This window comes from Capricornis sumatraensis, chromosome 20, assembly GCF_032405125.1.
Source record: "Capricornis sumatraensis isolate serow.1 chromosome 20, serow.2, whole genome shotgun sequence".
Classification (NCBI taxonomy): Eukaryota; Metazoa; Chordata; class Mammalia; order Artiodactyla; family Bovidae; genus Capricornis; species Capricornis sumatraensis.
In genome coordinates, this window is record NC_091088.1 from 19,566,723 (window position 1) to 19,592,713 (window position 25,991).

The following is a 25,991-nucleotide window of genomic DNA, read 5'->3' on the forward strand; positions in this document are numbered from 1 at the left end:
CATTCCCTCCTCCAGGGGATCTTCCCCATTGAGGGATCAAACAGTGTCCCCTGCGGCTCCTGCATTGTACGCAGATTCTTTACCACTGGGCCACAAGGGACGCCCCACCCCCACCCCCGCAGGGATCAGGCATCACTAACTGGTCCTGGTTCTTCTGCTCCTGCTGACCCTCAGAACCCTCTTCCACACAGACCTCCAGCCACTCCAGCAGTGGTACCAACCTTGGTGCCACTTGCTGTGCATGGCGCCTCAAACCCAGCAGAAGTCCAGTTCGTGGCCATCTCTTCCAGGGATCCCCCTGACTGCCAGGTGCCCATCCTGTAAAGAGGCTCCCCACTTTGGGAAGGCAGCAGGCCCAATGGGAAACCCAGACAGGTGGAGTCCCTTGTCTCATTGACAGACATAGTGGGAGCCCTGAGTTGAGTGAAGCAGTCAACTATGGGCCGCATACTCCACAGAGAAGGGGTACAACGCCATGGCAGCTGCAGGAAGGCTGTACCCACTGGGTCTGGGCAGGGAGTGGGAAGAGCGGGCAAGCTCATGACTCCGGACAGGTTTCTTGGCCTCCTGGCCTCAGTGTTCTGGCCTGTCTGGGGGCAGTGGCTTATCCTGGGGGGACCTCAACCTTCTGCCCCACCTGCCAACCTCCTGCCCTCCTGAGAGCAGCAGCAGCAGGGGAGAGTGCCCAGGTCCTGGGGGCAAATTCTTCGTCTTCTATGGGGAAGGGCAAAGGCAAAAGGAGTCAGAATGAGGGGGTCTCAGGGCAGAGTGCTCAGCACCCAGTCATCACTGTGAGGATCACCTCCCATCAGGTGGGTGGGTCCAGCTTTGCGGACAGGCATCCAGACACCCTGTTTGCAAAGCTCTTCCCCTTAGCCTCTGGCCCCTGCTAACTTCCTATTTCTTGTGAATATGGGGTTGGGGACTGCGGGGTGAGGGCAGGCACCAAATGCAGGCCAAGAATATTAAAGGAATACAGTTGAGCTCCCAGGGACGACTCTGATGCTGTGTGACCTTGAGCCTCCTGGAAAGTGGGGGGCCTCTGGGATCCCATGAACATATTCCAAAGGACAGAAGGGCTGGCCTCCGTGTCCACGGCTGGAACAGGCAGTACTGACCCTGGGAACCTCGCTCCTTTCTACTTCCTGGGCCTCCAGCAGGGGCGTCCTGGAGAGGCACAGCCTGGGAAGGAGAGACCCAGAGGAGCAACGCCTGCGGGCTTCTCTGGGGGGGGGGGGGCGGGGAGCAGGCACAGGCCGCTGGCTTCTGCGGCCTCCCGGATTTCCAGCCAGATCTGAGCCCAAGGGAGGAGGGCCCGAAGTCCCTTGCTCTCCATTGGGGGCTATGGTCACCGAAGGTGGCGAACCCCGCGGATGCTGCTTCCACCAGTCTTGGGCGGAATCCCCACCGTGCCAGAGCCGGCTCCACACTCCAAGTCTGGTCCCAGGCAATGTGGGACGTCAAGGCCTCGGGCTGCTTGACCCGGCCCTCATTGTCCCCTACCCGGCGGCCGAGGAGGGTGGTCGCAGAGCCTAGGAGTTCTGGGCGGGTCAGAGGCCCTGAAGGCGGGGTTATAGAGCAGCGGGGCGGAGTGATGGAGCGGTGAGTGGAGCCCAAGCTTTGTGGCGTGCTCTGGGCGGGGCCTCGGAGTTTAGGGGCCGAACCAGGTCAGGTCAGGCTTGGGGGCGGGGCTGGCATCGGAGGGGGGGTCCAGAGAGAGCTTAAACCCGGTCGGGCGCGGTGATTCGGAGCGGCGGAGTGTATTGGGTCGCAGAGTCTGAGCCAGGCCTGGGGACAAAGCAGCAGGGCCAAAAGAGGTGTGGAGGAGGCCACAGGTTCACCCAGGGCCGGGGCCAGCTCCCTGGGGGCGGGGCCAGCAGGCGGGGCGGGACCATTTCAGCGAGGAAGCGACAGGGCGAGCCAGGGTGTCGGGGCGGGGTCAGCCGAGGCGGGGAGAGGCCAAGGCCGCGAGGAAGCAAGACCGCCCCGGGGGCCGGCGCGCGCACCGCGGGCGGGGGCGGAGCGCGGCGCTGGGGGCGAGGCCGGAGGCGGGACTGGAGCCAGAGGAGGGTCAGGAGGCGGGGAGAGGGGCGGGGCTAAGGGCCGGACCCGGCGGGGGCGGGGCCAGCGGCGGGGCGGGCCCGGAGGCTCGGCGCCGTGACGCGCACGCCCCGCCCGCACGCCCCGAGCGCCCAGGCAGAGGCCGCCAGGTCCGCCGCGCGCTACCCGCAGGTTCCATTGAGAAGAGCGGAGTAGCGGCGGCGGCGGCGGCGGCGGCGGCGTCTGCGCGGGAGCGGAGAAGCCGGCAGCAGCCCGCCGCCCGCCGCCCCCGGCGGTCTGCCCGGCCGCACAGCAGGGCCGATACTCCGGCCTCCTCAGCGGCGCCGGGCCGGACGCGGCGGTCTGGGGGCGCGAGCCGGGACGGCCTTGGAGCCGAGGGGCCGTGGGCATGAGCCGCCCCGCGGCCCCGCCGCGCCCCCGCCGCCCGCCGCCGCCCACCAGGGGCTAGAGGCGGCCGCCGGGAGGGCGCGCGGCGCCGGAGACATGTCCAGGAGGAAACAGAGCAACCCCCGGCAGATCAAGCGTGAGTCAAACTTTGCCCGCCGGCCCCGACCCCCGCCGCCCCCCCTACCGGTCCCCCGGCCCGCCTCGCTCTGCCCGCGGCGCCCGCGACCTTCACCCCGCGCCGCGCCCCCCGCGCTGTGTGCCAAGCGCGCCGTAATCTAATCTCTGCCGGCGGGCCGGGCCCCCGCGTCTGGGCTCCAGCACCGGGGGTCCGGCCTGGAGGGGGTGTCCGCCCAGAGGGCCGGAACGGGGTGGCTGGGGGCGCGGCCACCTCGCGGCCTGCCCCTCCCCCGCATCCCAGAGATGGTGCAGCGATAAGGCGGCCCCGATCTGGGCTCAGATAAAGTTTAAAATATTCCATTCTGCAAGTCCCATCCTGATAAGATCGCTCTGTCGGGACGGGCTGAAATTGTGATCTTATCTCGCGCGGTTGACTCTCCCAGGCTTTCTATCTAGAGGGAGAAAGAGACCTGAGAGGGAGAAGGGGCACCCAGGGCATGTGGAAGTGCAGGCCAAGTGACAGAGACCGCGGGTGCCCACCACCATGCCTTCTGGTCACAGAACCTCCTGGCTGGGGGGGTCAGGGGTGCTGCTACCACAGCCCATGAGCTGGGCTCCAGCCCTGTCTCCCAGGTCTCCAACTACAGCTTTCCCTGCCGGGGACAGCCTCCTGGAGGCCTTCTCCCTGTGTCCCACCCAGAACCACAGGGGCTCTTGGGCTCCTAGACTTGCGGTCACACACCTTCTATCCGAGGGGCTGCTCCTAGTCAGGGAGGGGTCTCCCAGGACTCAGTCCTGGGCCAGGCGTCCAAGTTTCTCCCCCATCGGGACCAAAGGCCATTCCCCAGGGGGGCCAGGCAGTCACTCCTGATGCCCAGCCCCCAACCCCCTACCCCAACGATAAGAGTGCCCTAAACTCTTGAGGCCACTCGGCTGAAAGAGGGCAGTGCGCAGGAAGCACGAATCCCCACCCCACGCCAATAATAACTTCACGCCTCTGCAGCCAGGGCAAGGGCTCAAGGCTTTCTACCTGGGTTACATCTCCCGGGCCAGACCGGCAAGTCGTTGGGGCTGCCCAGGAGGCAAAGAGGTAGCCAGCCCCATGCTCCTGAGCACTACCTCTTCTGTCCACGTGAGCTCTGCCTTCAAGACCCCTTGTGAGTACTCCTGGGGGGAGTGTCTAGTCCCCAGATCAGATCCCATAGCGGGGGAAGGCAAGCGTGAATCCGGGTTCCCGTAACCTGATTCCTCAGCGTGTAAGCGGGACTGTTTTCCGAAAGTCGCCTTCTATCAAGTCAACTCAAGTATTAAAACCACCCACAGGTCCCGATCTGCGCTGGTTCTCTGGTTTCTTTTTCCCCTCCTCCCCTGTGTGCCTCTGTTGGGTCTGTTCTCGTGTGTGCGTGTGTCTGTGTTTCAGCGTGATGAGAAATGCAGATAACGCGGGCAGGGAGATTGCAGGTTGGGAGCCGATGCCAGCGCCGATAAGGCCCAGAGCGGGGCGAGTGCCCGGGCTCGGCTAGGTGGACTGAGCGGAGCGCGTTATGGACAGGGACCAAAGCGGGTGGGAGGGCGAGCCCTGCTGTCCATTTTCAGTGCGACCGGGAACCAGGCTAGGGAGGGAGCCGACCCTAGGAGGTGGAGCTGGGGAACCGTCCCTTCAGCCTGCGGCCCGGGGCGCCTCCACCCCCGGGCAGATCTAGGTGCGTTAAGATGCGAGCGCTGATTGTCACCAAGCGGCGGCGCCCGCACACCCGCCCTCTGCCCCGGGCTGTGCGTACGGGCCCTCGCAGCTGTATGCCCGCTCCACTGGCCTCACCTGCGACCAGGCCGCGAGTTGGGGGGGGGGGGCGCGAGCGCTTGGGGCGCCTCCCCCGTGCCCCCACCAAAGCCGGGGCGCAGCTGCCCGCGCCTCTGTACGCCTTTTGTTCCGCGCGCAGATAGATGTGCCGCGCTGATAAGGCGCACAACCGATGGCGGAGGCGATAGGCGCTCCCATTTATTAACTTCAAACGTGGGAGCGGGGGAGGGAGAGGCGGGAGCGCGGCCTTGGCCGGCCAGATGGCTGTGACGATAGGCCGGGCCGCGCTGGCGGGGAACACAGGGCGGAGCGCAGCTAGGGACCCCCGGCGCCCCCGGCCCGCCGAGGTTTCCTCCCGCCCTGGTCGATGGGAGCTCAGATAAGCGCCGGGCCGGTCGGCTGGATGGCGATCTCCAACAGCGATAAGAGGCCTTATCTACGGCCACCAGGCCCGGCAGGGTTGGAGGCAACAACAGCGCGGGGGCGGCGCGGCTGGGGCCAGTGGGGTCCTCCGAAGGCCGGGGAGGAGTGGAAGGGCATGCGTGCCTGGGTCCGTTTGGGCGAGTTTTCATCCCAAACACACTTCATTGCCAAGAAGTTGATCCTCCCCCTGCGGGTGGTACAGTCCGTCAAAATGAAAGAAAACTGACTTTGCAGCGGCCAGGAGGTGGGGGACACCCAACCCTGATTCCTATTAGATGGTGTGAGATACAGTCAGAGGCGGAAGGAGAGAGGATGTTTTCCCCCCTTGAGTCACGTTGGGGTTGGGGGTCTTCCTAGCAAGTGGTAGGTATATAACCTGCTTACAGTTGTTTTTTTGAAAAAAGAATCAAAGTGGCTTCCACTGCCGGGTTGAGGTTGGGGGGAGCCCAGTGTACTAGCTTTTTTTGAGCGAGTCCTGAAAATCAGAAGGGAAGGTCTATGTGGATCTGCCTTGATTCATTCAGCAGCTCTTGATTGAGCACTTGCTGTATGCAAGCACGGGTCACAGTTACTGCCCTGGGAACCAGAGGTGGGGCAAGCTAACCAGAGGCAGAGGGTGAGCACTGTGGGAAATGGGGGAGGGGGCAGATGGGGCTCTGCCTGCAAGGGGGGGACCTCCAGCAGGGGTCAGGAAAGAGCCTAGCATGGGGGTGCCTCCAGGGACAATGGGCTAGCTTCAGTTTCCAGCTCTAAACAGTGGGGACATGGAAAGCCCCCAGGTCAGACTGGGGGTGCTGAGCCCCTTTGCAGTGGGAGGGCCCCCGGGGGCCATGATTCCAGATGGCGAGTGGAAACCGAGGACAGCCAGGCAAGGGGCTCCTGGAAGAAGCCCTGCCGGTCCATGCCCCAGCAGCCGGTCCATGCCCCAGCAGCCACTCCATCGAAGGTGGGGGTGTTTTTCACACATCCTCAGAGTTTGATTAAGCAAATTATTGGTGGTCACAGGATGACTCATTCACTCCGAGCTTTAAGCTACCTACCCGCTCCCCCTAGCAGCCCAACGCCCACCTGGGGGCTGGCAGAGTCTTCTGGCTGAGCTAGTTCCAGGGAGAGCCTGGGTGGGGCCGGAAGGGGCTGAGGTGGTCCCTATCTCAGTTTTTTGGAACTTAAGAGGGATCATCTTCACAGAGCCATGCACATCCCCTCCAAGTGTGAGAGGCCGAGGGAGTCACCTGGTTCTAGGGGCCACCTTGTAACGCCCACCACCGCACCATGATGGCCGAGAAGCAGGGAGAGAGGGGGCTTTGGCTACACAGCTGCCTCTGACTGGAGCCCCAGCTGGTGGGCTGTGACCTGGGCTGGGCTTGCAGGCCCTAAGGTTGGGCCTTCACACTGGCTCTAAGTGGTTCTTGGTTTTCCTGCATCCCTGGGTCTGAGGGAAGACAGCTCTTTTGCTCATTAGGCAGTAACAGTGATACCAGTAGTAGCTACTACTCACTCTGAGCCAGGCCACACGGTGTCTTCTGGCGGGTCCCGTTCTTACCGTTTACCTCGTGGGGAAACCAAAGTGCAGAGAAGTTCTCACCCAAGGAAATGGCAGCTGGGATTGGAAGGCTGGCAGTGTGGCCCTGCTCTGAGCAGCACACTGCTCAGAGGAGGAAGGAACCACAGTTCCTCACTTCTGTCTGCCTCTGGGCTTCCCTGCCTCAGTCTCCACAGCTGTGCAATGGGCCCCTGGGAGTAGAGGTGCCCAGCAGTCTTTCCCTAGCCCTGCCCTTGCCAAGTCTCCGGCTCCTTCCTGAGATGTTCACGTTGACAGGAGTGGGCTCCCAGGAGGCATTAGCCAGCCCTGCCCGGGGCCTGAGCCCTGGTCTCATCCCGCCCACCTGACCAGCCCCTCCCCAGAGGTCACTGGGAGCCCAGCATGGCACCAGCACCGCCAGGGATTTAAATGGGTCAGTTGGGGAAGAAAGGAGGAGGGAACACGATGCCATTAATTGTACCCCTTATCTCCTGTTTCTATGCCAACCAGACGTTCCTGGGGCTTGACGGGCTCGTGAATAATACTCCCAGCAGCCTATCTGCCATCGACAGGCCTCCTCCTGGAGGCAGTTGTTGCCTCGCTGATGGGTATCACCACCCCCCCCCCACCCCAAATAGACCCAGGCCTGGCCCCGCACGAAGGCCGGCTGGGCAGTGCTTGGGCGCCTGGCTGGCTCCTGCCCACCAGCCACCATGCTATCGGTCGTCCTGGCCCTGCTCCCCCTTCCTGCAACAGCCCTGTCCCCATTTCACAGAGGGGGAGACTGAGGCCACCATCACATATTTGCTCTCTGGACCTTGCCCGCTGTTCCCTACTCTGGCAGGAGTGACCTGGCCCCAGGAGGGTTGTAGAAGTGAAAGCCAACACCTGCCAAGTGGGCCTCCATGTCCTCGACTATGGCAACGGGAGGCAGGTGGCCCCACCTGTAAGGACTCAGCTGCTCTCAGCTGCAGTGTGTGTGGTCCTGTGAGGAGGGGAGGGCCAGCCCCCAACAGTGCTGACCCCTCACAGGGGCCTGGGCTCAAGCAGAGACTTGGAGGGTTTCTCTCTGGCTTCCTTTTTTACCCCCTTTCGGCCTCAGTTTCCCCATCTGCACAATAGGGATGATGACACTGGTGGTCCCTGGGCATCGACATGAAATACACATCACCTCAGACAGCTGCCAGCGTCCCCATCCCCCTTCTCCGAGATATCTTTGTGGTCCATTGGTCAAGTCAGATCTGTGGTTTCCAGTTTATCTATGAGGGACAAATCTCTTTTCCCAAACTGTCTCCAGAGAGTTAAACACATACAAGGACCCTGTCCAGGAAGTGGGCACCCCAGCCTCCCCCACTCCCATCACTCCTCTTCGTGCCTAGCCTTTTCCCTCCAGCCATTCCAGTGACAGCTTGCCAAGCAATTGCCCAGGCTGTACAAACCTGGTATCACTTGCCCTCTTTGAGCTGAGGTTTTGCCGTCAGAGAAGGGCTGCATTAGGCAGTTGGCAACAACGTTCCTCTCTCCCCGACCCCCCTCCCCCTCTCTCCCACCTCCTCTTCCCCTCCCTGCCTGAGCTCTGGATGGGTTTGGACCAAGCCAGCCCAGAGTTGAAGGGCTGTGGGACCAGGTGGCCAAATGAGAGGACCTTAGGGCCTCCTGCGTCCCTGTACCTACTTCACAGATGAGGAGCTGGAGGCCTGGAGTGAACAGGGTCTTGCCGAAGGTACCTGTTCAACTTCAGTGTGGTGTCCCACCTTTGCCTCAGTTTGCCTCCTGGTTCAATGGGAACATCCCAGTCCAGTGCCCTGATGAAGATGGCAAGAGGCTGGGCCTTGAGTCCTGCCTTGCTCCCCAACTTTCCATTCCAGCCCTGTGGGTCTGCCTTCAGCTCCAGCATCACAGCCGCCAGCCCAGGGGCCTCAGGAGGCACCTTGTGTTTTCTTATCTATGGAAGGAGTGTGAATGTGCTCTCGCGAGGCTGGGACACAAAGGTGATGAGCAATGCGTCTGGGGCACACCTTGCTCCCACATCAGAGGGGGGCTGTTGTTGCTGGGTGGCATATTGCTGCCACCCACCCCAGTCGTCCCTGAGGCCACCATGCGGGCTGAGGATAGGACCCTTTTGCTCCGGGTCCCAGGGGTTCCATCTCTACCCCACCCCACCCAGTGCCCCACAGCAGGGCATGGGCGCTCTGAGATCCAGGCCACCGGCCAGCCCTTGACTCTGCGTGAGCTGCCACATGGCCTGAGTCCTGGCCTTGCTGTGACCCTGTGGGCAGAGGCCTGTCTCCTGCCTCAGTTTCTGCTTTTGAAGTGGGAGCTTCATAAGAGCACCCTCTCCTGGGGACTGTATGTGGGGTCCGTGAGATCCCAGATGCAAAATGTTAAGTGCTGTCCGGGGTCATGTCCCGGGTGGATGTGGCAGCCTTGGGAGCTGATGGCTGCGGTGCTGATATCTTGCCAGAATTCCCCAGGGCTGGATGTGTCACACAGAGTCCTGCCTCCTGCCTTCTTTTCCTTCACGTATTACTTTTTGCATTGAGAGTGAGCCATGGGCCATGTGCTCTGACTGCAGGACAGGGCTGGTTCAGACCCCCTCAGTCCCTTTCCAGCCCAGGTATCTTACCTGATGTTAACAATCATCAGCCTTATGGATTGACCCATCTTACAGGCAAGAAAACTAAGGCTCTGGGAGGCAGTGACATGCTCAAGACCTTGTGACCCAGGAGCTGGGGTCTCTGGACCCCAGAGGTGGGCCCAGGTTTCTCTGGACAGTGCCCATGCAGCCACCAGCCACCCGTCCTGCCCTCCTGAGCTGTCCTGTGTCCTCCTGGCCCAGCCCTACCTCCCCCTCCTCTGGTCTTCTGTTTGGGACAAGGCAGTGCCCGCTGGGGCAGGAATGTGGTGGCTGACCTTGGGCCAGAGCCGGGCAGATAGGCAGGCCCCTCCCCTCCCCTTCTGTTCCTCCCTTCTGCCTCTCCTGGGCCTGCTGGCTGGGGAGCCATGGTTTCTGCTCCCGTGAAAGAGGTGATGGTTGTGATGTGAGCTTCCGTGAGCCCCACACAGTTGGAGCTCAGCCCTGGCCCAGGCCCCTAGGCTGGTCCAGGGACAGAGACCCAGCCAGCCAGACTCAGCTGGGGTTCTCAAACCATTTTGCACCAGAAAATGGAGGATCAGAGAAGATGGGTGGTTGCACCAGGGTCACACAGGACATGAAGGATGTGGAAAGGGGATCGGAGGGGCAGTCTGTGTAACCCCATGCCAGCTCCTGGGCACCCCCAGAACTGGGGTGTGTGTTGCACCCTGGGCAGGAGGGGCCGGCCACGGTGAGGGCTCTGCATACAGGTGGCGGGTGGCAGCAGGAGCACCCCCGGGGGTGGGGCTCTTAGGCTCTGCAGGTCCACAGACATCATGCTGCCTTCCTGAGCCTCAGTCTCCACCTCTGCAGCGCGGGGATGTCATGGAGATGCTGGGCTGGGTGCATGCCCAGCCCCAGCCCCCAGCCTCGGTTCCCTGCAAGGTTTCAGTAGAACCGTGATACTGAGCTCACAGGGCAGTGAGGCTGGCAAGACCAGACAGCAGAGGTCCAGCCTGGGCCAGAGCCCCTGCGTCGTCTGTGTCATTTGGCAAAGTTAAAATGAGGAGGGGGACGACATCCTCCCACCTCCCTTGCCCTGCTTCCTGCCAGTTCCTCTTGGCGTCTCACTTAGAGCCATCCAGGTTTCCTGACCTGCCGCGTGCACCTGCCGCAGCCTCCTGCGTTAGTCTCCCTTTTCTCCACCCTGAAATATGCAGCAGGAGTGGAGTCCTGGGAATCTCCGGGAGCGGGAGCGGGAGGGGGAGGGGCCACCAGATGGGGTCTTGGCTCCGTCCTGCGGTGGGCAGCGGGGAAGAGCTTCCGAGGACCCGCCACTGGAACAAGCCCTCATGGGCTCCCACAGGCTTATCCAGGGCACTGCTGCTTTCTCAGCACCCCTCTGTTCTTCAGGCAGCCCTGGCATCAGGCACTCGGCCCCATGCAATGAGAGAGAAAGCCACAGCCTCCCCGTGTGACCTCCGCTCACTGGGGCCCTAAGCTCATCCTGAGACCAGTGACAGTGTGGGCATTGGTCATGACAGCAGGCGTTAGCTGAGTACCTACTATGCCCCTGCTGGGTGCCCAAATCTTGCAGCCGTGAGCTCACAACCTGGGCTCATCAGTTAGCTCAGTGTTCAGAGGGGAAACTGAGGCTTAGAGAGTTGAAAGGTCATACTCCAGACGGCAGCTCGAGTTTTCCACCCTGGAGGGAGCAGAGGATGGTGACAGTCGTGGTGTCCCAGTCCAGAGCTGTCCCTGCTGGGTGTGGTGCCACTATGTTCAAGTCCAGGAAACTGAGGCCTTCCTGCAGTTCCAGAGAGCATCCAGCTGTGGTCTCCTTGCTGGGTCTGTGACCTTGGGCCAGTCCCTTCCCTTCCTGGGCCAGAGAGCCCGCAGCCCATCCCCCAGCTGCAGGAGGGAGACTAGAGCCAGGGCTGCACTGGCATCTGATGACTGAGCCCGCCTGGGGCAGTTCCTGGTCACACAGGGCCCCCAGGTGAGCCCCTTGCTCCACACCTCAGCTGTAGTGCTCCCCAAGGAGTGAGTGGCCATGGGGACCCCTGCTTCTGAATGGGCAGAGGTGTTCTGTTTATGAGCCCTGGTGCCCCATCCCCCAGGGTGTCCCACATCGGGACCTGCAGGCAGGTGGCAAGTCCTCAACATTTTAGGGCCATGCTGAGCATACCCCGAACCCCAGATCAGGACTGGCAGGGGCAGAGCCCACCAGGGCTGTTTTATTACTGATGCTTCCTGCGCCTGGGGTTGGGGACCTGGAGAAGGCTTTGGGGGTGGGGTGGAGACCCTGAGGGCTACAGGCAGGAGGGCAGGCTGCCCGCACCCCGTCCCCCCCTGCCATGCCTCCACACACCCACCCTTTTCATGTCATAGACCTGGTGTGGCTCAGGAGGGCCAACGCCACCCAGCCCCACTGGGACCCTGAGGTAGCCTGCTGCCTCAGTTTCCCCTCTTTCACAGGATGTCTATGTTCTGCTCTACGAAACCCGGACATTTTCCCAGAGAGCAGAGGAACCCCCTCCACTCACTGCGGGGACCTTGATGGTCAGGGGTCCCCGGGGGCCCCAGCCAGGCCCTCCTCTCCATCCCGGCTTTGCCGGCCCAGGCCTGGTTTGCCCGAACTGTCTCCTGGTCCAGGCCTCTGGCAGGCGCAGGTTTCAGCTCCTGTGATAACTCAGAAAGTTGAACTGGCCCCATTACCGCGCCGAGATGGTTGGGGAGATACGGCCTTGATAATGGGGGAGATATGGCGTCTCCGTGGCCAATAGCCCAGCCTCTCCACCCATTAACATTCCCCACCAGCGATCCCTCCGCGCTATCTCCTCCATTTCCACTCCTCCCGCAGATAAGAATGGAAATTCTGACTTCATAGCTCACTGATTAAAGTGTCTGGATTTCTTGATAATACACAGATAAATTATGTTTTTGAAAAAGAAGGTAGGGAGGAGGGTGGGCAGGGTGGGAGCCATCTCTCCCGGCCTCTCCTGGCACCCCCGGCAGGCCATGAACCTTGGCGTGTCTGGCCTGCACCTCCCAGGCCTCTGTGTGAAGACAGTGTCCCGGGGCCAGGACAGCAGGAGTGGGATTGGGGGGCGTGAGGCCCAAGGGGCGCCCTCACAGGGACAGGGCCCTCACCAGTTCCTCGCCAGAGCTGGGCGTCCAGACTGGCCGCCTGGCGCCAACGCCTGGGATAACACCTGGGACAGATCTCTGGGCCTCAGTGTCCTCCCCCATCCAGTGGGCCAGGTGTGGGGTGAGAATGTGGGAAATTTGCCTGTCTGGGTCTCTGCTGTCTCTCCCCGACCCCTGGAACAGGCTGTGCCTGGTTATACAGTAGGTACCCCGTAAATGTTGAGGGACCCAGAGGGGCAGCTGTCTCCCTGCCCTGCCTTCAGAGGCCCGCCGGCTGCCGCGTGTGACAGCTGGCGCCCAGGTAGGGCTGCGGTGCTATCTCCGTGTCTGTCTGGATAAAGCTGGCTCCTTCAGTTGATCCGAGATCCAGCGCTGATGGTGCGATGAGCGCGATTAGGGCCGCCATGGGGCTAATCCTCCAGCTGAGGGACAGATGTGGCAGTCGTGGGGGAGGGGCCAGGGTGGGGAGAGGCAGCCAGGCACCCCGCCCTCTCCACGCAGAAAACCAGCAGAGGGGCTGCCTGGGGCTCCTGGCAGGCGCAGGGCAGCTGGCCGTCTTCCCTCCTCTTTGCATTTATTTTTTAAGCAACTCTTGAGAAATGAGATCCTAGAGGCAGGAGGCCAGACAGGACAGTCAGTGACATTTCTCGGTGGGTCAGGGGCTCCCCACTTCCCATCCAAGTGGAACCCGTGTTAGCTGACAGCTCCGTTCACTGAGTGCTTGCTGCACATCAGGCCTGGACGTGACCTGTGTTCTCCTATGACATCCTCCCAACATCCTGCAGGGGCACCACTGACCTCATTTTTTTCTTGGCGGACTCAAGGCTCAGAGAGGTTCTGTAACCCAGCCAAGATCACACAGCAGAGGAGGGAACTGTAGAGACCTGAGGTAGAGGCCTGCTCAAGGTCTGGGTCTCCATCCTGTAGGTTCTCGGGGATGTTGGCACCCGTGGGCTTCCACCTGCCCTAAGGGGACCGTCCTCTAATTGGGGGAAAATGCCCAGGCACAGAGAGGGTGAGGGCCGCACAGTCCTTTCCAAGAGTGGGTGGGGGACAGCGGGGTGACTGCTCCTGCTTACACTTGGGGGTCATTTCATCTGTCCTCAGAAAATAGGCTCCTTTGGTGACAAAGTTGGTTTCTTTTTGTCATTGGGTTTTATTTCGTTTCAGTATTCTAAAGGAAGTCAGCTGTTTCCAGTAAAATGGATGCATGTGTGGGGGAGGGGGCCCAGAGTGGGGGGGGTATCTGAGTTTGAACCCTGCCCCCGGGTTGGTGTGGGGAGCATGGGCAGGTGACTCACTGCTTCCTCACCCGTGCGACAGGCAGGATTGCACTACAGCCTCCTCGGCCTTCGAGGGAGGAGAGGGAGAGAGGTAGGGAGAGCATCCTGGGTCCCATGCAGCTGGACGTGGGGTTCCCTGGGGGCCTGCAGGGGCCAGGGTCCCCGAAGCCTCCCTGCTGGCGGCACCTCCTCCTCCATCCCGCCAGCATCCTTCCGGGGTGCTCTCAACAGCAGCCCGGGGGTTCCAGAACGTCTGTCCTGTGGGCCCAGCAGTCCTCCCCTCGGACCCTCTGCTTTCACCAGGGTCAGAGAGAACGTGGGGGTGGGGAGGAGGTCCAGCCTGCCCATCGCTGTGTTCGTAGGCAGCTCCGTGTCCAGAGCCTCTGTTTCTACGTCTACAAAAACAAGGCTGAAGACACTAAGGCCTGCCCTGCAAGCACTGGGCTGGGAGTCAGTGGCTTCTCTGGTCATCTCCCTGAGGGCCCCTTTGCCCGCCCAGCCGTACCCTCCCGGGGCTGGCAGGACTTCTCAAGGAAGGAACTCTGTATCCACTCTCCAGATCCGGGGCCCGGGTTCAGATCCCGGCCCCAGCACAGCACAGCCGTGTCATCTCTCCGGGCTCCCTTCCTTCATCCTAGAATGGGGGTCAGCCTCCTCGGGGCCCTTTTGGCGTGGCTGATGAGAGCGAACTGGGTTCTCTCTTGAGAGCGGGTGCTCCCCTGCATTTGTCACCCACCTCAGTGCTGACACTGACCCTGGGGACCCCCACCCCTTCCAGCCGGGGGCTCCGGGCCTGGGCGCTGGGTGTGTTAAAGATACAGAGGGAGTGTGCCTGAGAAGGAGGCCCCCAGCTCAGGCCCCAGCGTGGGGGTGGGGTGGGGGTGTGTTCCGCCCTGCCCCCCAAGCAGAAAGAAAGAAAAGGGAACTGCGATACGAGCAGATAGGCCTGGTGGTAGAGCAGCCCTATCTCGTTATCTATCTGCCTGCCGCTCCCAGCGGTTCTGTTGTTTCCTCTTATCTCACCCACCAAAATGCCAGGAACAAAGCCTGTGCACACGCACTCACACACACGCACACACCCGTGAGCCCACCACCCTGCAACTCAGAGCCGCAAACAAGGTGTCACTAGATCTAAGGTGAAAGCCTGGGGACTGGGTCCTCGTAAAACCATCATCAGTGTCGTCACCACTTTGCAAGGAAGCCAAAGTATAGCCCTCCCAGAGACAAGACGAGGCAGCTAAAAATAAGAATTGGCCCTAGAGGGCCTCCCTGGAGGGAAGGACTCAGCCTTGCGGTGGGAGCCAGACTGGAAGTGAGGTCCCAGCTGTGCTGCTGTGTCCTGGCTGTGTGACCTTGGGTAGGTATCTTTCCTGCTCTGAGTCATTGTAATGGGTAGGAGCACGAGGATTTACGGAAGAGCCCGCTCCATAACCAGAGTTCTTATGCAGCAGGTGGCCCTTTGAGACCCAGACTTGAGGCTAAGGCAGGTCACCCTGAGCCCAGCACCCACCCATCCTGCCTAGAGCCTGCTCCCCCACCCCCATCAGAGCCCCAGCCCTTAGCCCTCAGGCTCCCCAGAATGGCCAGGCAGAGACAGTCTCCCCCAGAGGTAGCCCCCTCTCCAACCTGCCGGGTCCCCCAGTACCCGGCCCGTCCCTACAATCAGGTAACCAAGATCCTAACCTGTGTGTCCTCCGCCAATGGAAACGCGACATGCAAATGAGCAGGACTGAGCGCCGGGGATTGGCTGAGCACTGTGGGAGGAGCGGCCTCAGAGTGGGCAGGGCCTCCTCTAGGGGAGCCCTTAGTATAGGGAATACTGTCCTGGGCAGGACCTTTCCTCAGTGCTGGAAACCCCAGTCCAGGCCTCACATTAGTCTGGACGTGGAGGGGGATGGACAGGCGGGCCTTTGGGTGATCTGCTGACCCACAGAGCCCAGACCCCCACACCCTGAGTTGGGGGCCCAGGATTTGGGTGTTCCTGGAATCAGGGCAGCCAGCCCTGACTCCTGGATGGGAACATGGAGTTCAAGAGCAGGGCGGGCCAGCTCAAGGCCGGCCAGCTTCCCCCGCCACTGCATGTGGCATGTGTCTGGGGCACCTCCAGACCTGGTGCGAGCTGCCCCCTCTCTCTCCGCATTGCCCACTGGGATCCTCATCTGGACTCTCACTCTGCCTTCTCCGTGTAGCCCCAGGCTGGAGGCGGGAACCTCGGCATCATCCTGAATCGTCACAGACCAACCCTTTGGCCAAAACTGCCAAGTGCTCCGTAAAGCAGAAGGACCTGGCCTGGCTGCCTCCAGAGTGTCTGTGCACTCCCTGGGGCTTGTCCTGTCCACACAGCGAGAGCCCACACAGTACCCTTTCTGGGGTGGGGGCTCCTCTTCTGTCTGTGGCTGAGTATATTCTGGAAACTGGGGTTCCCCACAGCTCCCATCGTAGAAATTTACATGACAATGGACTGTGTCTCTAGGAAGCAGTCAAGAAACTTTGGGGAATTCTCAGCATGTTGAGGGCAATTTGCGTCCCCTGGGATGTCTCATCCCCTGGGATGTCTCGTTGGCAAGATGGGGCCCAGAGTCCGGCTGAGGCCCCCCGGCTCCCACAGCACCCACAGCGCTCCATGACCTGAAAAGCAGCCACAGGCGTGGGCGTTTTTCAAAAATGCTGAAGTGGAAAATAGCAGAGAGGTGAGGAGGGAAGGAGTTTGGGCTGAGATCAAGGAGAAGGAAGTGGGGAGGGGGCCTTCGGACCAGAACTGGAGTGCCGCCGGGTGACTGCGGCAGAGCTGCTCTGTCTCCCCTGACTGTGCAGGGCATACAACAGGCACTCCATACATGCTCCCTCAGCTGAGCGCCTCTGTCCCAGGGGAGCAGAGTAAACCCAGGAAACAGCTGGAAGAGGGAGCTGTCGTGGGTCATGGCCACTTGGGATGTGGACACGTGGGTCATGGGCAGGGCTGAGGCTCACTGCTTCAGGACGCCCGGGAACAGACAGGGATGGACAAGAGACAAGCAGAGGTGGACGGTGTGTGTGGGGAAGAGCGTTCCCGGCAGAAGGAATAGCAGAGGCAAGCCCTACAGGGAGAGAGAGCTGGCTGAGGGGAGAGGCTGCTGGCTGTAGGGGGTGGAGCCGGGCCCCTCTAGAAGAGACCAGCAGGGCTGGGCCGTGGCTGGCCACAGAGATTTGCCCAGGACCGGTCAGCACACCCAACCACCCTCGTGGACTTGATGCCCTCCCCAGCATCCCCAGCCCCTACCCAGGGACACAGGCCCAGACCTCGCCAAGCCCCGGCCTGTCTCCCAAGCTAGCAAGTGGCCTGGGGCAGCATGGTGCGGCAGGCTGTGGAGGGGTGTGTGTCTGAATCTCTAAGGCAGGGAATGGGCACTCAGGGAGCCTCCACTGTTGTTTGTGGTCGTAGGTGGCAGACCACATGTATGTGTGTGTGTGTCTGTGCTTGGTAAGTTCACGTAACATGAAACACCATTTATCCACTTCAAGTAACTCAGTGGCAGTAAGTCATTCACAAGTCATTACCACTGTCCATTTCCAGAAATTCTCCATCTTCCCAACGAGGCTCTGTCCCACTGAACCCTGACCACTCCCCCACCCAGTCTCCTAGCCCCCGCAGCCTCCTCCTTTCATCTGTGAACTTGAGACTGATGGTTAACTTCCAGTTTACACCTGAGGAGCTGGGCTCAGGGTGGTGAGTGGCCTTCCAGTGTCCCTGCCGCCAGCTTCCTGGATGCTGTGGTTCCAGGCCCCACAGGGACTAGGGGTGCACTGGCCAGGAGGTCGGGGCTCAGGCCCTGCACAGCCACCAACTCCCCGTGGGCCCCAGATCCCCGCCAGTTCAGGCCTCAGTTTCCCCTTCTGTGTGGTGGGGGCAGAGGGGATTGGCTGCTTCTGACCAGGCACACCGAGCAGGAAAACAGGCCCCCCAACCAAATGACTGTGCTCCTTCCTCCCTCGCTGCACACCATCCCCAGGTGCTGGAGAGACACCCACAGCACTGGCCTCGAGTCTGGACACTGGAGTCTCACAGGCCCAATGCTGGTCCTGGTCCTGGCTCTCCGAGCATCCGGAGGGCCTGCCTGGAGGAGGAGACACCTGCTGCCCGCCCTCCAGGGCCGTGGCATGAATGGAACCCAGAACCCAAGTGGGCGTGAGAGGGTGAGAGGGCCCTCTGCAGTGTGGGACCGAGGCAGTCGTGCCTGGGGGCAGGCCTGGCCATGGGCCCCTTGGGGCTGCAGCCCCCAGAGGTGAGAGTTAAGGAGGGTTCGGCACCCAGCCCGTGACCCCCAGGTCTCCAGCCCCCGATCAGATGGCAGGGCCTGTCACACGGAGCCCCGGCCGGAAAGTAGTCTGCCTCTATCCGTCTGACGCAGGCTACGCGGCGACGGCTCCATTAGCCGCAGCCCCGCTCCCATCTGTCAGCCTTATCGGCCCATCTGGAGAGAATCTCTCCGCAGCCCCGTCCTCATCCTCGGGCGCTCCTCCTGTCCCCTCCTACCCGGCCCCCCTGCCCACTCACGGCTGTGCCACAGCATCGGTCGCCCTGCCACGCGCGATGGCCTTGGCCGCTGCTCCCACCCGAGTGGCCTCACACCCTCCTCCCCTCCACCAGTCATCCATGGGGTCTCTGCCACACGCGCCAGTGCATTCTGGAAAACCCTGGCCCTCGCCCCACCCTCACCCCCAGGCCACGTGGCCTGCACCCCTCCCCCAGGAGCGTTTGTAATCGGTTCTCCAGAGTGAAACAATCTCGCGTAATCTATCAGCGGCTATCGGGCCCATCGGAGGGCCGGGAGTGGCCAGGCCCAGAGATGGCGCCAACCTCTAGTGTTGATAAAGTTTCCGAGCTCAGCAGTGATGAATGTTGAGTAAGTGCAGGCCGCTGGTAGGATGTAGACTTGGCAGGCTCGACTCCGGCTGAAACCAATCTCTCCCCTATCAGCCGGGCTGGGCTTTCTCAGGCCCTGCGCTTTTTTCCCGCCTCCTCCACCTCCCCTTTCTCTCTGCCTCGCCCGCCTGGGCCTCTGCCCCCAGGGACCGAGGTGGGGGACCAGCCCTCTGGCCCTTATCTGAGAGACGGGACAGGTTCAGGGCAGGGAAGAACCTGGAGCCAGCCTGAGGAGGTGGCGGCCGGGCCACTGCAGCCGCACCCTGGGGTCCTTCCTGCAGTCCAGCGTCCACATTCTTCTATGTCCCACCGTGCTGAGAATAAACCCCGACTGGCCAGCCTCTCCGCCTCTCTCTCGGCCTGGTGCTCCATCCTCAGCTGCAGCAGCCAAATCACCAAACTCTTCCCCAATCCCGGGACTTTGCATGGGCAGTTCTCCCTGTTCATGGTCACAGCTTAAATGTCACCTCCTCCAAGAAGCCCTTGGTCACCACTCCATACCCACCCACCATTCTTTATCCTGCACCCTTCCTGGCCCTTCGTGGTATCCGAGGTGTGTCCCTAGTCTGGACCTGTTTGCTCACAGTTGACCCAACATGTGGCAGGCCTGGTGGAATCAGTGCTCCTGGGAAGGACACCCCCATCCAGGGGGCATCTTTATCTCCTGAAAAACCCTTGCGTGCCCACCTTCATGGTAGCTCTGCCAGGTCCGCGAGTGGCCCCTTGTCTCTACAAACAGGCACAGCGGGTTGAGCGGGACGGGCCTCGGGGAGAATGCAAGGCTCTGGAAGGGAGATTAGATGGCAGCCTGTCCACTCCCCCAGCTGCGAGGCCTTGGGCAAGTTTTTTTACCTCTCTGTGCCCTGGTTCCCCGGAGGATGGGGTCACACCAAGGGTCGTTACAAGGGTCATGATGGTTGTGGCATTGCTCCTGCTTGGCAGAGATCCCAGAACTGCTTGTGGTCCTGCCTGCCCAGTGCAGCCTTGAGGGGTGATGTGTGTGGAGGGGTCCAGTCACGGTCCTCAGGCTGGGGCAGTTAAACCCCTCAAGCTCACCCATCTGCTCCGGGCTGGCTGCAGGAGGAAGTGGCGGTGGCTGGGCACAGGGCCCCGTGGGTGTTGGTGTCCTGTTTCCCACAGCTCCTTCCTGCCTGCCTGGAGCCCCCCACTCAGCAGGCCTCAGAGACCCAGTCAGGGCCGGCCAGCTTATCTTCTGCCAGTGGGGGCAGGTGGCATGCTCAGGGCTCCTGGGGCTCATTCCCTGGTCACACCCCCCCCAACAAGTAGGCTCAGGCTCCCCCTCGCCCCACCTCTGTGCCCCAGCTCCTCTCCTGGGGGCCCAGTGGCCCCCAGCCTGTTCCCCTCCCCCATCCATCACGTGGTCACCAGAGTCCCTGAGCAACGACTGTGGGCCCGAGCTGAGGGTGCTGGGTCGCAGACAGAGGAGGGGTGATGGAGCGAGTGTGCCATGAGGAGACAGTGCCGCCTTGCCAGAGCCACGGGCCGGCAGGCACTGGTGTGACTGCAGTGGGCCATGGTCCATGGGGGTTCTGGGTGAGCATCACCAGGAACCAGGGACGGTGGAGACAGTCACTCAGCATCCGTGCTGACAGCCCCGAGAGAGAGGCTGGGGGAGCTGACCAGTTGGCTAAGGTGGTCCCCCAGGCTCAGCAGCTACACTGGACAGCGGGGCTCCCATGTCCGGGGCTCCCGTGTCCGGGTCTGGGGAACAGGGGATACCCAGGAGTGCTTGCTGGGCTCACTCTGCACCCCCCGCCTGCCCCCTCTGCTGCCTTTTGGGCACCCAGGACTTCCCTCCATAGCTGGGAGCCCAGCTGCAGACCTCCTGTGAGGAAGTCAGCACACAAGTGGGGGTGTCCTGGGCATGGGGAAAAGGAAGCTGGGATCAGGACCAGACGGCCAGGCACTGGGTCGGCTGGGGGTGCAGAAGTGACTGAGAAAGTGGCCGATGCCATAAAGGGGCTAAGATCCTGACTGACCCCTGCGGAGCTCTGGGGAGAAGCCAGTGGGCATTTGGGCTGCTGGAGTATTTGTTTGCATGAGCCTGAGCCACGGGGGCCTGGGTTTCATTTGAATTACGTAGGACTGTCCTGTTCTCTTTCTTTCCTTTGGCTGCAAGGGGTCTCACTTGCAGTATGCGGGATCTTCCCTGTTCACTGTGGCCTGAGGAATCTTTAGCTGCAGCCTGTGAACTCTTAGTTGTGGCATGTGGGATCTAGTACCCTAACCAGGGATCAAACCCGGGCCCCCTACTTTGGGAGCATGGAGTCTTAGCTACTGGACCACCAGGGAAAAGGGAAAAGTGAAGTCGCTCAGTCATGTCCAACTCTTTGCAACCCCATGGACTGTAGCCTACCAGGCTCCTCTGTCCATGGGATTTTCCAGGCAAGAGTACCGGAGTGGGTTGCTATTTCCTTCTCCAGGGAATCTTCTGGACCCAAGGATCGAACCCGGGTCTCCCGCATTGCAGGCAGACGCTTTACCCTCTAAGCCACCAGGGAAACATGTCTTTAAATGAACAGGCTTCCAAAAGCTGAGTGATGCCTAAAGGACGAGTGTCACTGAATGCGAAGGGTATCTCCTTACAATGTTTCAATTTGTTAGAAGCTGGGGTAGATCACAGCACTCTGTTCCTAGGAGTGTGGGGCCCCCATTCCTAGAGAGTGTGGTCCTGCTGGGCTCGGCTCTGAGCACCCAAGTCCCTTCTTGCTGTCTAGTGACCCAGAGTGAGTTGTGACAGCAGCCAGCCTGGGCCTGGCTCACTGGGGACACTGTGCCCACCAGCACCCTCCAGGTCGGTCTGGATGCCCGGGGGCTAGGAGGTCAAGTGCAGCTTGCAGCCTAGAAGCAAAGGCAGGTGACCCACCACAGCCCCACCACAGCCATGGGGGGAGGCTGTGCCCGAGGGCGGCCCTCGCCCACACCTGCTTCTCTCCAAGGAGTCACGAGCCCCCCAGTGCACGGTGCGCCTGAGCACCATCCTGCTGACCCTTAGCAGGAGTCACCCTGACCACCCCTGTCTCATCTGTCCCAGGGCCATGCCCTTCCTGGGCAGGTCAGGGGGTGGGGCGCACCAGGACCAGGCCCCCAGCGCACAGAGGTTCAGCTCCTCACTGTCCCCTCCGCAGGGCAGGCTGCCCACTCGAAGAAGCCAAGATTCTCTCTCCAACATCCTCTTTGTGGTCGCCCTGGCTGTCAGTGGGGCCTGATCCTCGGTTGATGAGGGTCACCGCGGGGGCGTGTGCGCCCCTCCCAGTCCGAGCCTCCAGAGGACCAGAGGCCACTCTGCATTCCCAGGGAGCTGTCCCATCATCGCAGCTGTGGGCGCACCTTCAGCCTAGGGAGCAGCAGCCCTCTGGGCCGACTGCGGCAACGCCTTCCGAGAAGTGGTCTGCAGCAGGGGCGGGGGTCTCCCTACTGGGGGCACTGGGGGGCAGTAAAGCATCAGAGCACCCCACCCTGGGGAGAACTGCAGACAAATGTGAGGTTGCAGGATGGACCTGGACTGGGGGTGGGGGGGGGGATCTCACAGAGGGAGGAGGAGGCCTCAGCTGGGCAGGGGCGGGACAGCGTGGCTAAGGTCCCCTGGCAGGAGGGTGGGTGTGAGAGGACCCACGGGCACCCAGGGAACCTCCCAGACCCCCAGCCTCCTCCACGGGGCCTGTACCCCTGTGCTAAGTGAGCCTCTTAGGGCTCGGGGGCCAGGACCCACCTCCCTGCTGAGTGTCGGCAGAGGTGTAAGAAGTCCTGACTTAATGGGACCTCCAAGGCCTTGGTGACCTTTCCTGGGGCTGAGACTCTGTCTCTACCCTGCTGCCTACCCCTGTGCCCCTTTCCTGCCCAGGCTCCGAGGCGTGGGACAGCCCTGCCCTTCACCCCAACCCCATGCACCAGGCCCGCCCTGCTCGCCCGTCCCAGCCAAGGGCTCCTCTTCTCACTCGCTTCACTCCATCCAACTCGGCTTGGCTCCTTGTGAGAACTGGGGGTGAAGGAGGGGTCATGTGGCCCCGAGGGGCCTGGGCAGCTTCTGCACTCAGGGCTTCAGCTCCCTCCTCCACACAGCTGCGCCAGAGCCCCTCCTGCTGGGGGCAGGTCACCAGAGGTCCCACGGGCTCCCCAGGGGTCAGGCTTCAGACCTACTCGGTCTGCGAGTATGGCCCAAGCCCCCAGGACACAGCACAGCCCCGCAGGGAGAGCAGGCCCATCCCCACCGCCTTCTGTCCCCGCCGTGGCCTGAGCTGCCCCGCTGCCCAGCGATGGGAAAGTCTGAATCTGTTGCTATTTTCTCTCTGTTATCGGGCCCTTATCTGGTCACTGTGCCGCCCAGAGGCCAGGGTCTCTCCCTGGCAGCCCCATGCCTCTCCTGCCCGCCAGCTGACCGGAGCCAGCGGGACAGGGGGCCAGGCCTTCCACCAGCCTGGGGGCAGTCTTTCTCCTCTGCCCACGATGCCCTGCCCAGCCCCCAGCTCCTCACACCCCTCCCTCTGCTGTGCCCCTCAGTCTCCTCCCCCGTGCACCATGAAATCACCCCCCAGAGGAGCCCATAGGGCCCTCCCTGGGGAGCTGAAGTCATAGCAACACTTGCAATAAAGTCAGGCCTGTGCTCAGCACCCATCGACACCACCTCACTGAACCGTGACCCCAGCCCCGGGTACAAGCTGCTCTCGCGAGCTGCTTTCCATGCGGAACCTGGGCTGGAGGGGTGGGCAGCACATAAGGCCCAGGCCTCGAGTCCTGCTCTTCCTTCCTCCTGGAGTGTTCTTCCCAGCCCCACTTGCAGGCAGTCTCCTCTGTCCCATACCAGATCACCGCTTATTTGTCACCTCTTCCAGGAGGCCTTCCCTGACTGGCCTCTCCACCTCTCCTTGGTGGCAGTGGCCACACTTGCATTTTCACATTTTTTTTTTCCTGGGGGGTGGGGGGCGGGGCATGTGTTGGCTGCAGGGTCCCCAGGGCCTGGTGCAGGAAGGTGGACTCAGGGGAGGTTTCATGAGTGAATGGCGAACGAGGACGTGAACAGCGGTTGAGCAGGAGGCCGTGGGCGCTCATGTCCGCCACACTACAGGTGGGGACCTGAGCAGGGTCGCATGCCCATCAGCGTCCACCCCTCCCCTGGGCCAGTGGGCCTGTGAGCATGACCAGGCCCCGGCCCCAACACTGAGTGGGGTCAGGAAATCCCACCTCCCCTCCTCCTCCGTGCTTTGGGGACACAGAGGACCGCCCCACAGCTGTGAATGACTGTATAACACAGCAGCCGTGTGGGGGGTCTCGGGAAAGGCCCACACCTGGGTCATGCATGGAGTCCAGGTGCGAGGCCACTGGACTTGGCCCAAATTCTTTCACTTAATGTTCCCAGTGGCCTGGGGGGCAAGCACAGTCTGCAGGGGCCGGCGGGCTTCACCCGGGGCCTCTGGACTTCCCGACTCTGTGCCAGCCCCCTTGGGGCCACCTCGGGGGCTTTTGTCCCCCTCAGCCACCAGCTCCGGCTTTCTTCTGGGCAGTCATTCAAAAGGACCCCTAGCTGTCTCAACATCAAAGCCAGGAGGACCATGTAGCCCAGGACTTAGAAGGAGCAGGGATCGTTCCTCCACACAGAGCCTGTCTCAGTAATTCAGTTTTAAAGCATGAAAAAAGGGAGTTGATGAAATTCCACTATCAGCGCCAAGCCAATATGCAAAATATCTCACCCCCAATCAAATAGCTATTATGTTTTCATTTCCATTTCGGCGTCCGGCTTAATGAGCAGGAGACAGATCAGCTCACGGGGCGTCTGCTTGCCGTGATAACCGAGGGGCTCCGGGCAGCGGGGGCTGCGCCCAGCGCGGGTGACCAGCATCATCCCCCGTGGATGCCTCCAGACAGGTGCTCAGCCTTGGACCCAGTTCTCCACCCCTCCAGGCAACAGGGCTGGTGTCACCCTCAGCCCAGATCACAGGCAGGGTGGGGGAGGCCTGAGCAGCAGCCAGGAAGGTGCAGTGTTGAGGGCTTCTGGCCGAGGGCCTCTATTGACTCGCCTGCAAAGTGGCCACAACTGGGGCTCACCTCTGGGGCATTGGGAGGCCCCCAGGCACTTGCCCATAGCGCCTGACATCTGGGCCTGCCTCCTGCTGCTGCTCCCCATTCACACCTTCCCCACTGTCCTCCACCCCTGGGCTGTGAGTCCAGGGAGGGCTTAAGGGGGAGACATTTGTAGATACTGAGCGCAGGGCTCACAGACACGTGAAGCTCCATAGGAGCAGTGCCCCTCCCCACCCTGGCCCCTTTTCCCAGGCCCTGCTGGGTGTGGGGCGTCCGCAACTGTTAATGTTGGTGTGATGTTGATGCTGGTGATGCTGGTGTTTCCTCCACACTTACTGTGTGTCAGGACCTGATCACGGCTCCATACAGATGAAATGAGGCTTTGTGATGCAGTGTTGGAGCTATTACAATTCCTGAGCGCAGAGAGGTGGAGCAACTTGCCTAAAGTCACACAGCAAGGACCCTGCCTGCCTGGCCAAGGATTGGCCTGGCCCAGCTGCTGGGGTGTCTGGGCAGAAAGGGTTCCTCAGGGATAAGTGGAGTCTTTCCTGGCCCAGGGCGCTTGGAGAAGCAGCAGTGTCCCTCCAGTCAGTGGAGAAACTTTCCTGCCCCCCCACCCCCTCAGGTGGAGCCGGGACCCAGGTGGCCCCTGGGGTGTCACAGCGGCAGGGAGGCTCCAGCTGAAGCTCCAAGGTCTCGTGGGGCACGATTCACAGCATCACATCCCATCACATCCCTCTTGTGGGCCTGGAGCCATTTGCTGGTTGGCGATTGTCTCCTGTGTTATCAGAGCATTAATTGTGCTAGAATGAATTAGCGCCATTAGGATAAATTGCTGCGGCCGGCAGCCTCTTTCTTCACGCTCCTGTCACGCTTTGTGACGAGCGGATGCCTTTGTTCTTTCATAAATGGAGCTGCCAGGAGCTCGGGCCTCCCTGGGTGGCTGAGGCCCACCTGGGTGGGAGAGTGGGCTGGGGAGAGGCAAATGCCCAACCCCAGGACTCTGGTCCCAGCAGTCCCTGAAAGCAGGGGCTTCGCACCCCTTCTCTGGAGCCGGCCACTGAGGCCAGGAAGTCCCTGCCATCTGCACGAGGGCGCACAGCTTCGGGGCCCCCTCTCCACTCTGAGTAAGCTGCCGAAGCACCTGGACTTCTAGAAAGATGCCGGCAAATGGGCTGGCCCCAGGCCTGTGTGCTGCACCCCACCAAGGCTACCAGCAGTTCTTGCTCCGGCCAACCCCACGGGCAGGGGAGGTCACAGAGGGTCAGGCCGCCCATTCATCCCAGGGGCATGAGTCTGGGGTGCTCCCAGCCTGCTGTGGAGCCTCCCATGTGGGCGCACTGATGAGAGACCATGCCGTGAGGGTTTAACCCGGGGCTGGTTCTGTCTGAGCCCCACGGCCACGAGAGGTGAGCACCTGCCGGCCCATCTCCTGTCCTTACAGCTCCGTGGGGGCCCGGAGCTAGAATCCAGGGCTGCAGCCGAGCAGTGGGTGGGGCGGAGCAGGTATCCGGAGGAGGAGCTAGGAAGGGGGTGGGGCGAGGGTCTGGGGGATTGGCGGAGGGTGAGGTGGGACAGCTGCTCTCCACAGGTCTCGAGCCCCCTACACAGGCACCGTCCTGACCTCGGGGCAGAGGTTGCCACCCTGGCCTGCACGTAGGGGCCCCCGGCAGGTTTCCCAGGTGGTCTGGGGTCAGGCTGCTTGCTCGGCTGTCAGGAGACCCCTGCGG

The 25,991-nt window shown here is 61.8% G+C and overlaps 1 protein-coding gene across 1 annotated transcript in view; it reads left to right on the forward strand.

Annotated features, from left to right (window-relative positions):
• Nucleotides 1–2,544: 2,544 nt before the first annotated feature.
• The window catches only part of ZFPM1 (zinc finger protein, FOG family member 1), a 60,633-nt gene continuing 37,186 nt past the window's right edge, over nucleotides 2,545–25,991 (forward strand). Inside the window, exon 1 of the mRNA XM_068992780.1 lies at nucleotides 2,545–2,584. Coding sequence (XP_068848881.1) covers nucleotides 2,545–2,584 — 40 coding nt within the window. The remainder of the gene's footprint in view (nucleotides 2,585–25,991) is intronic.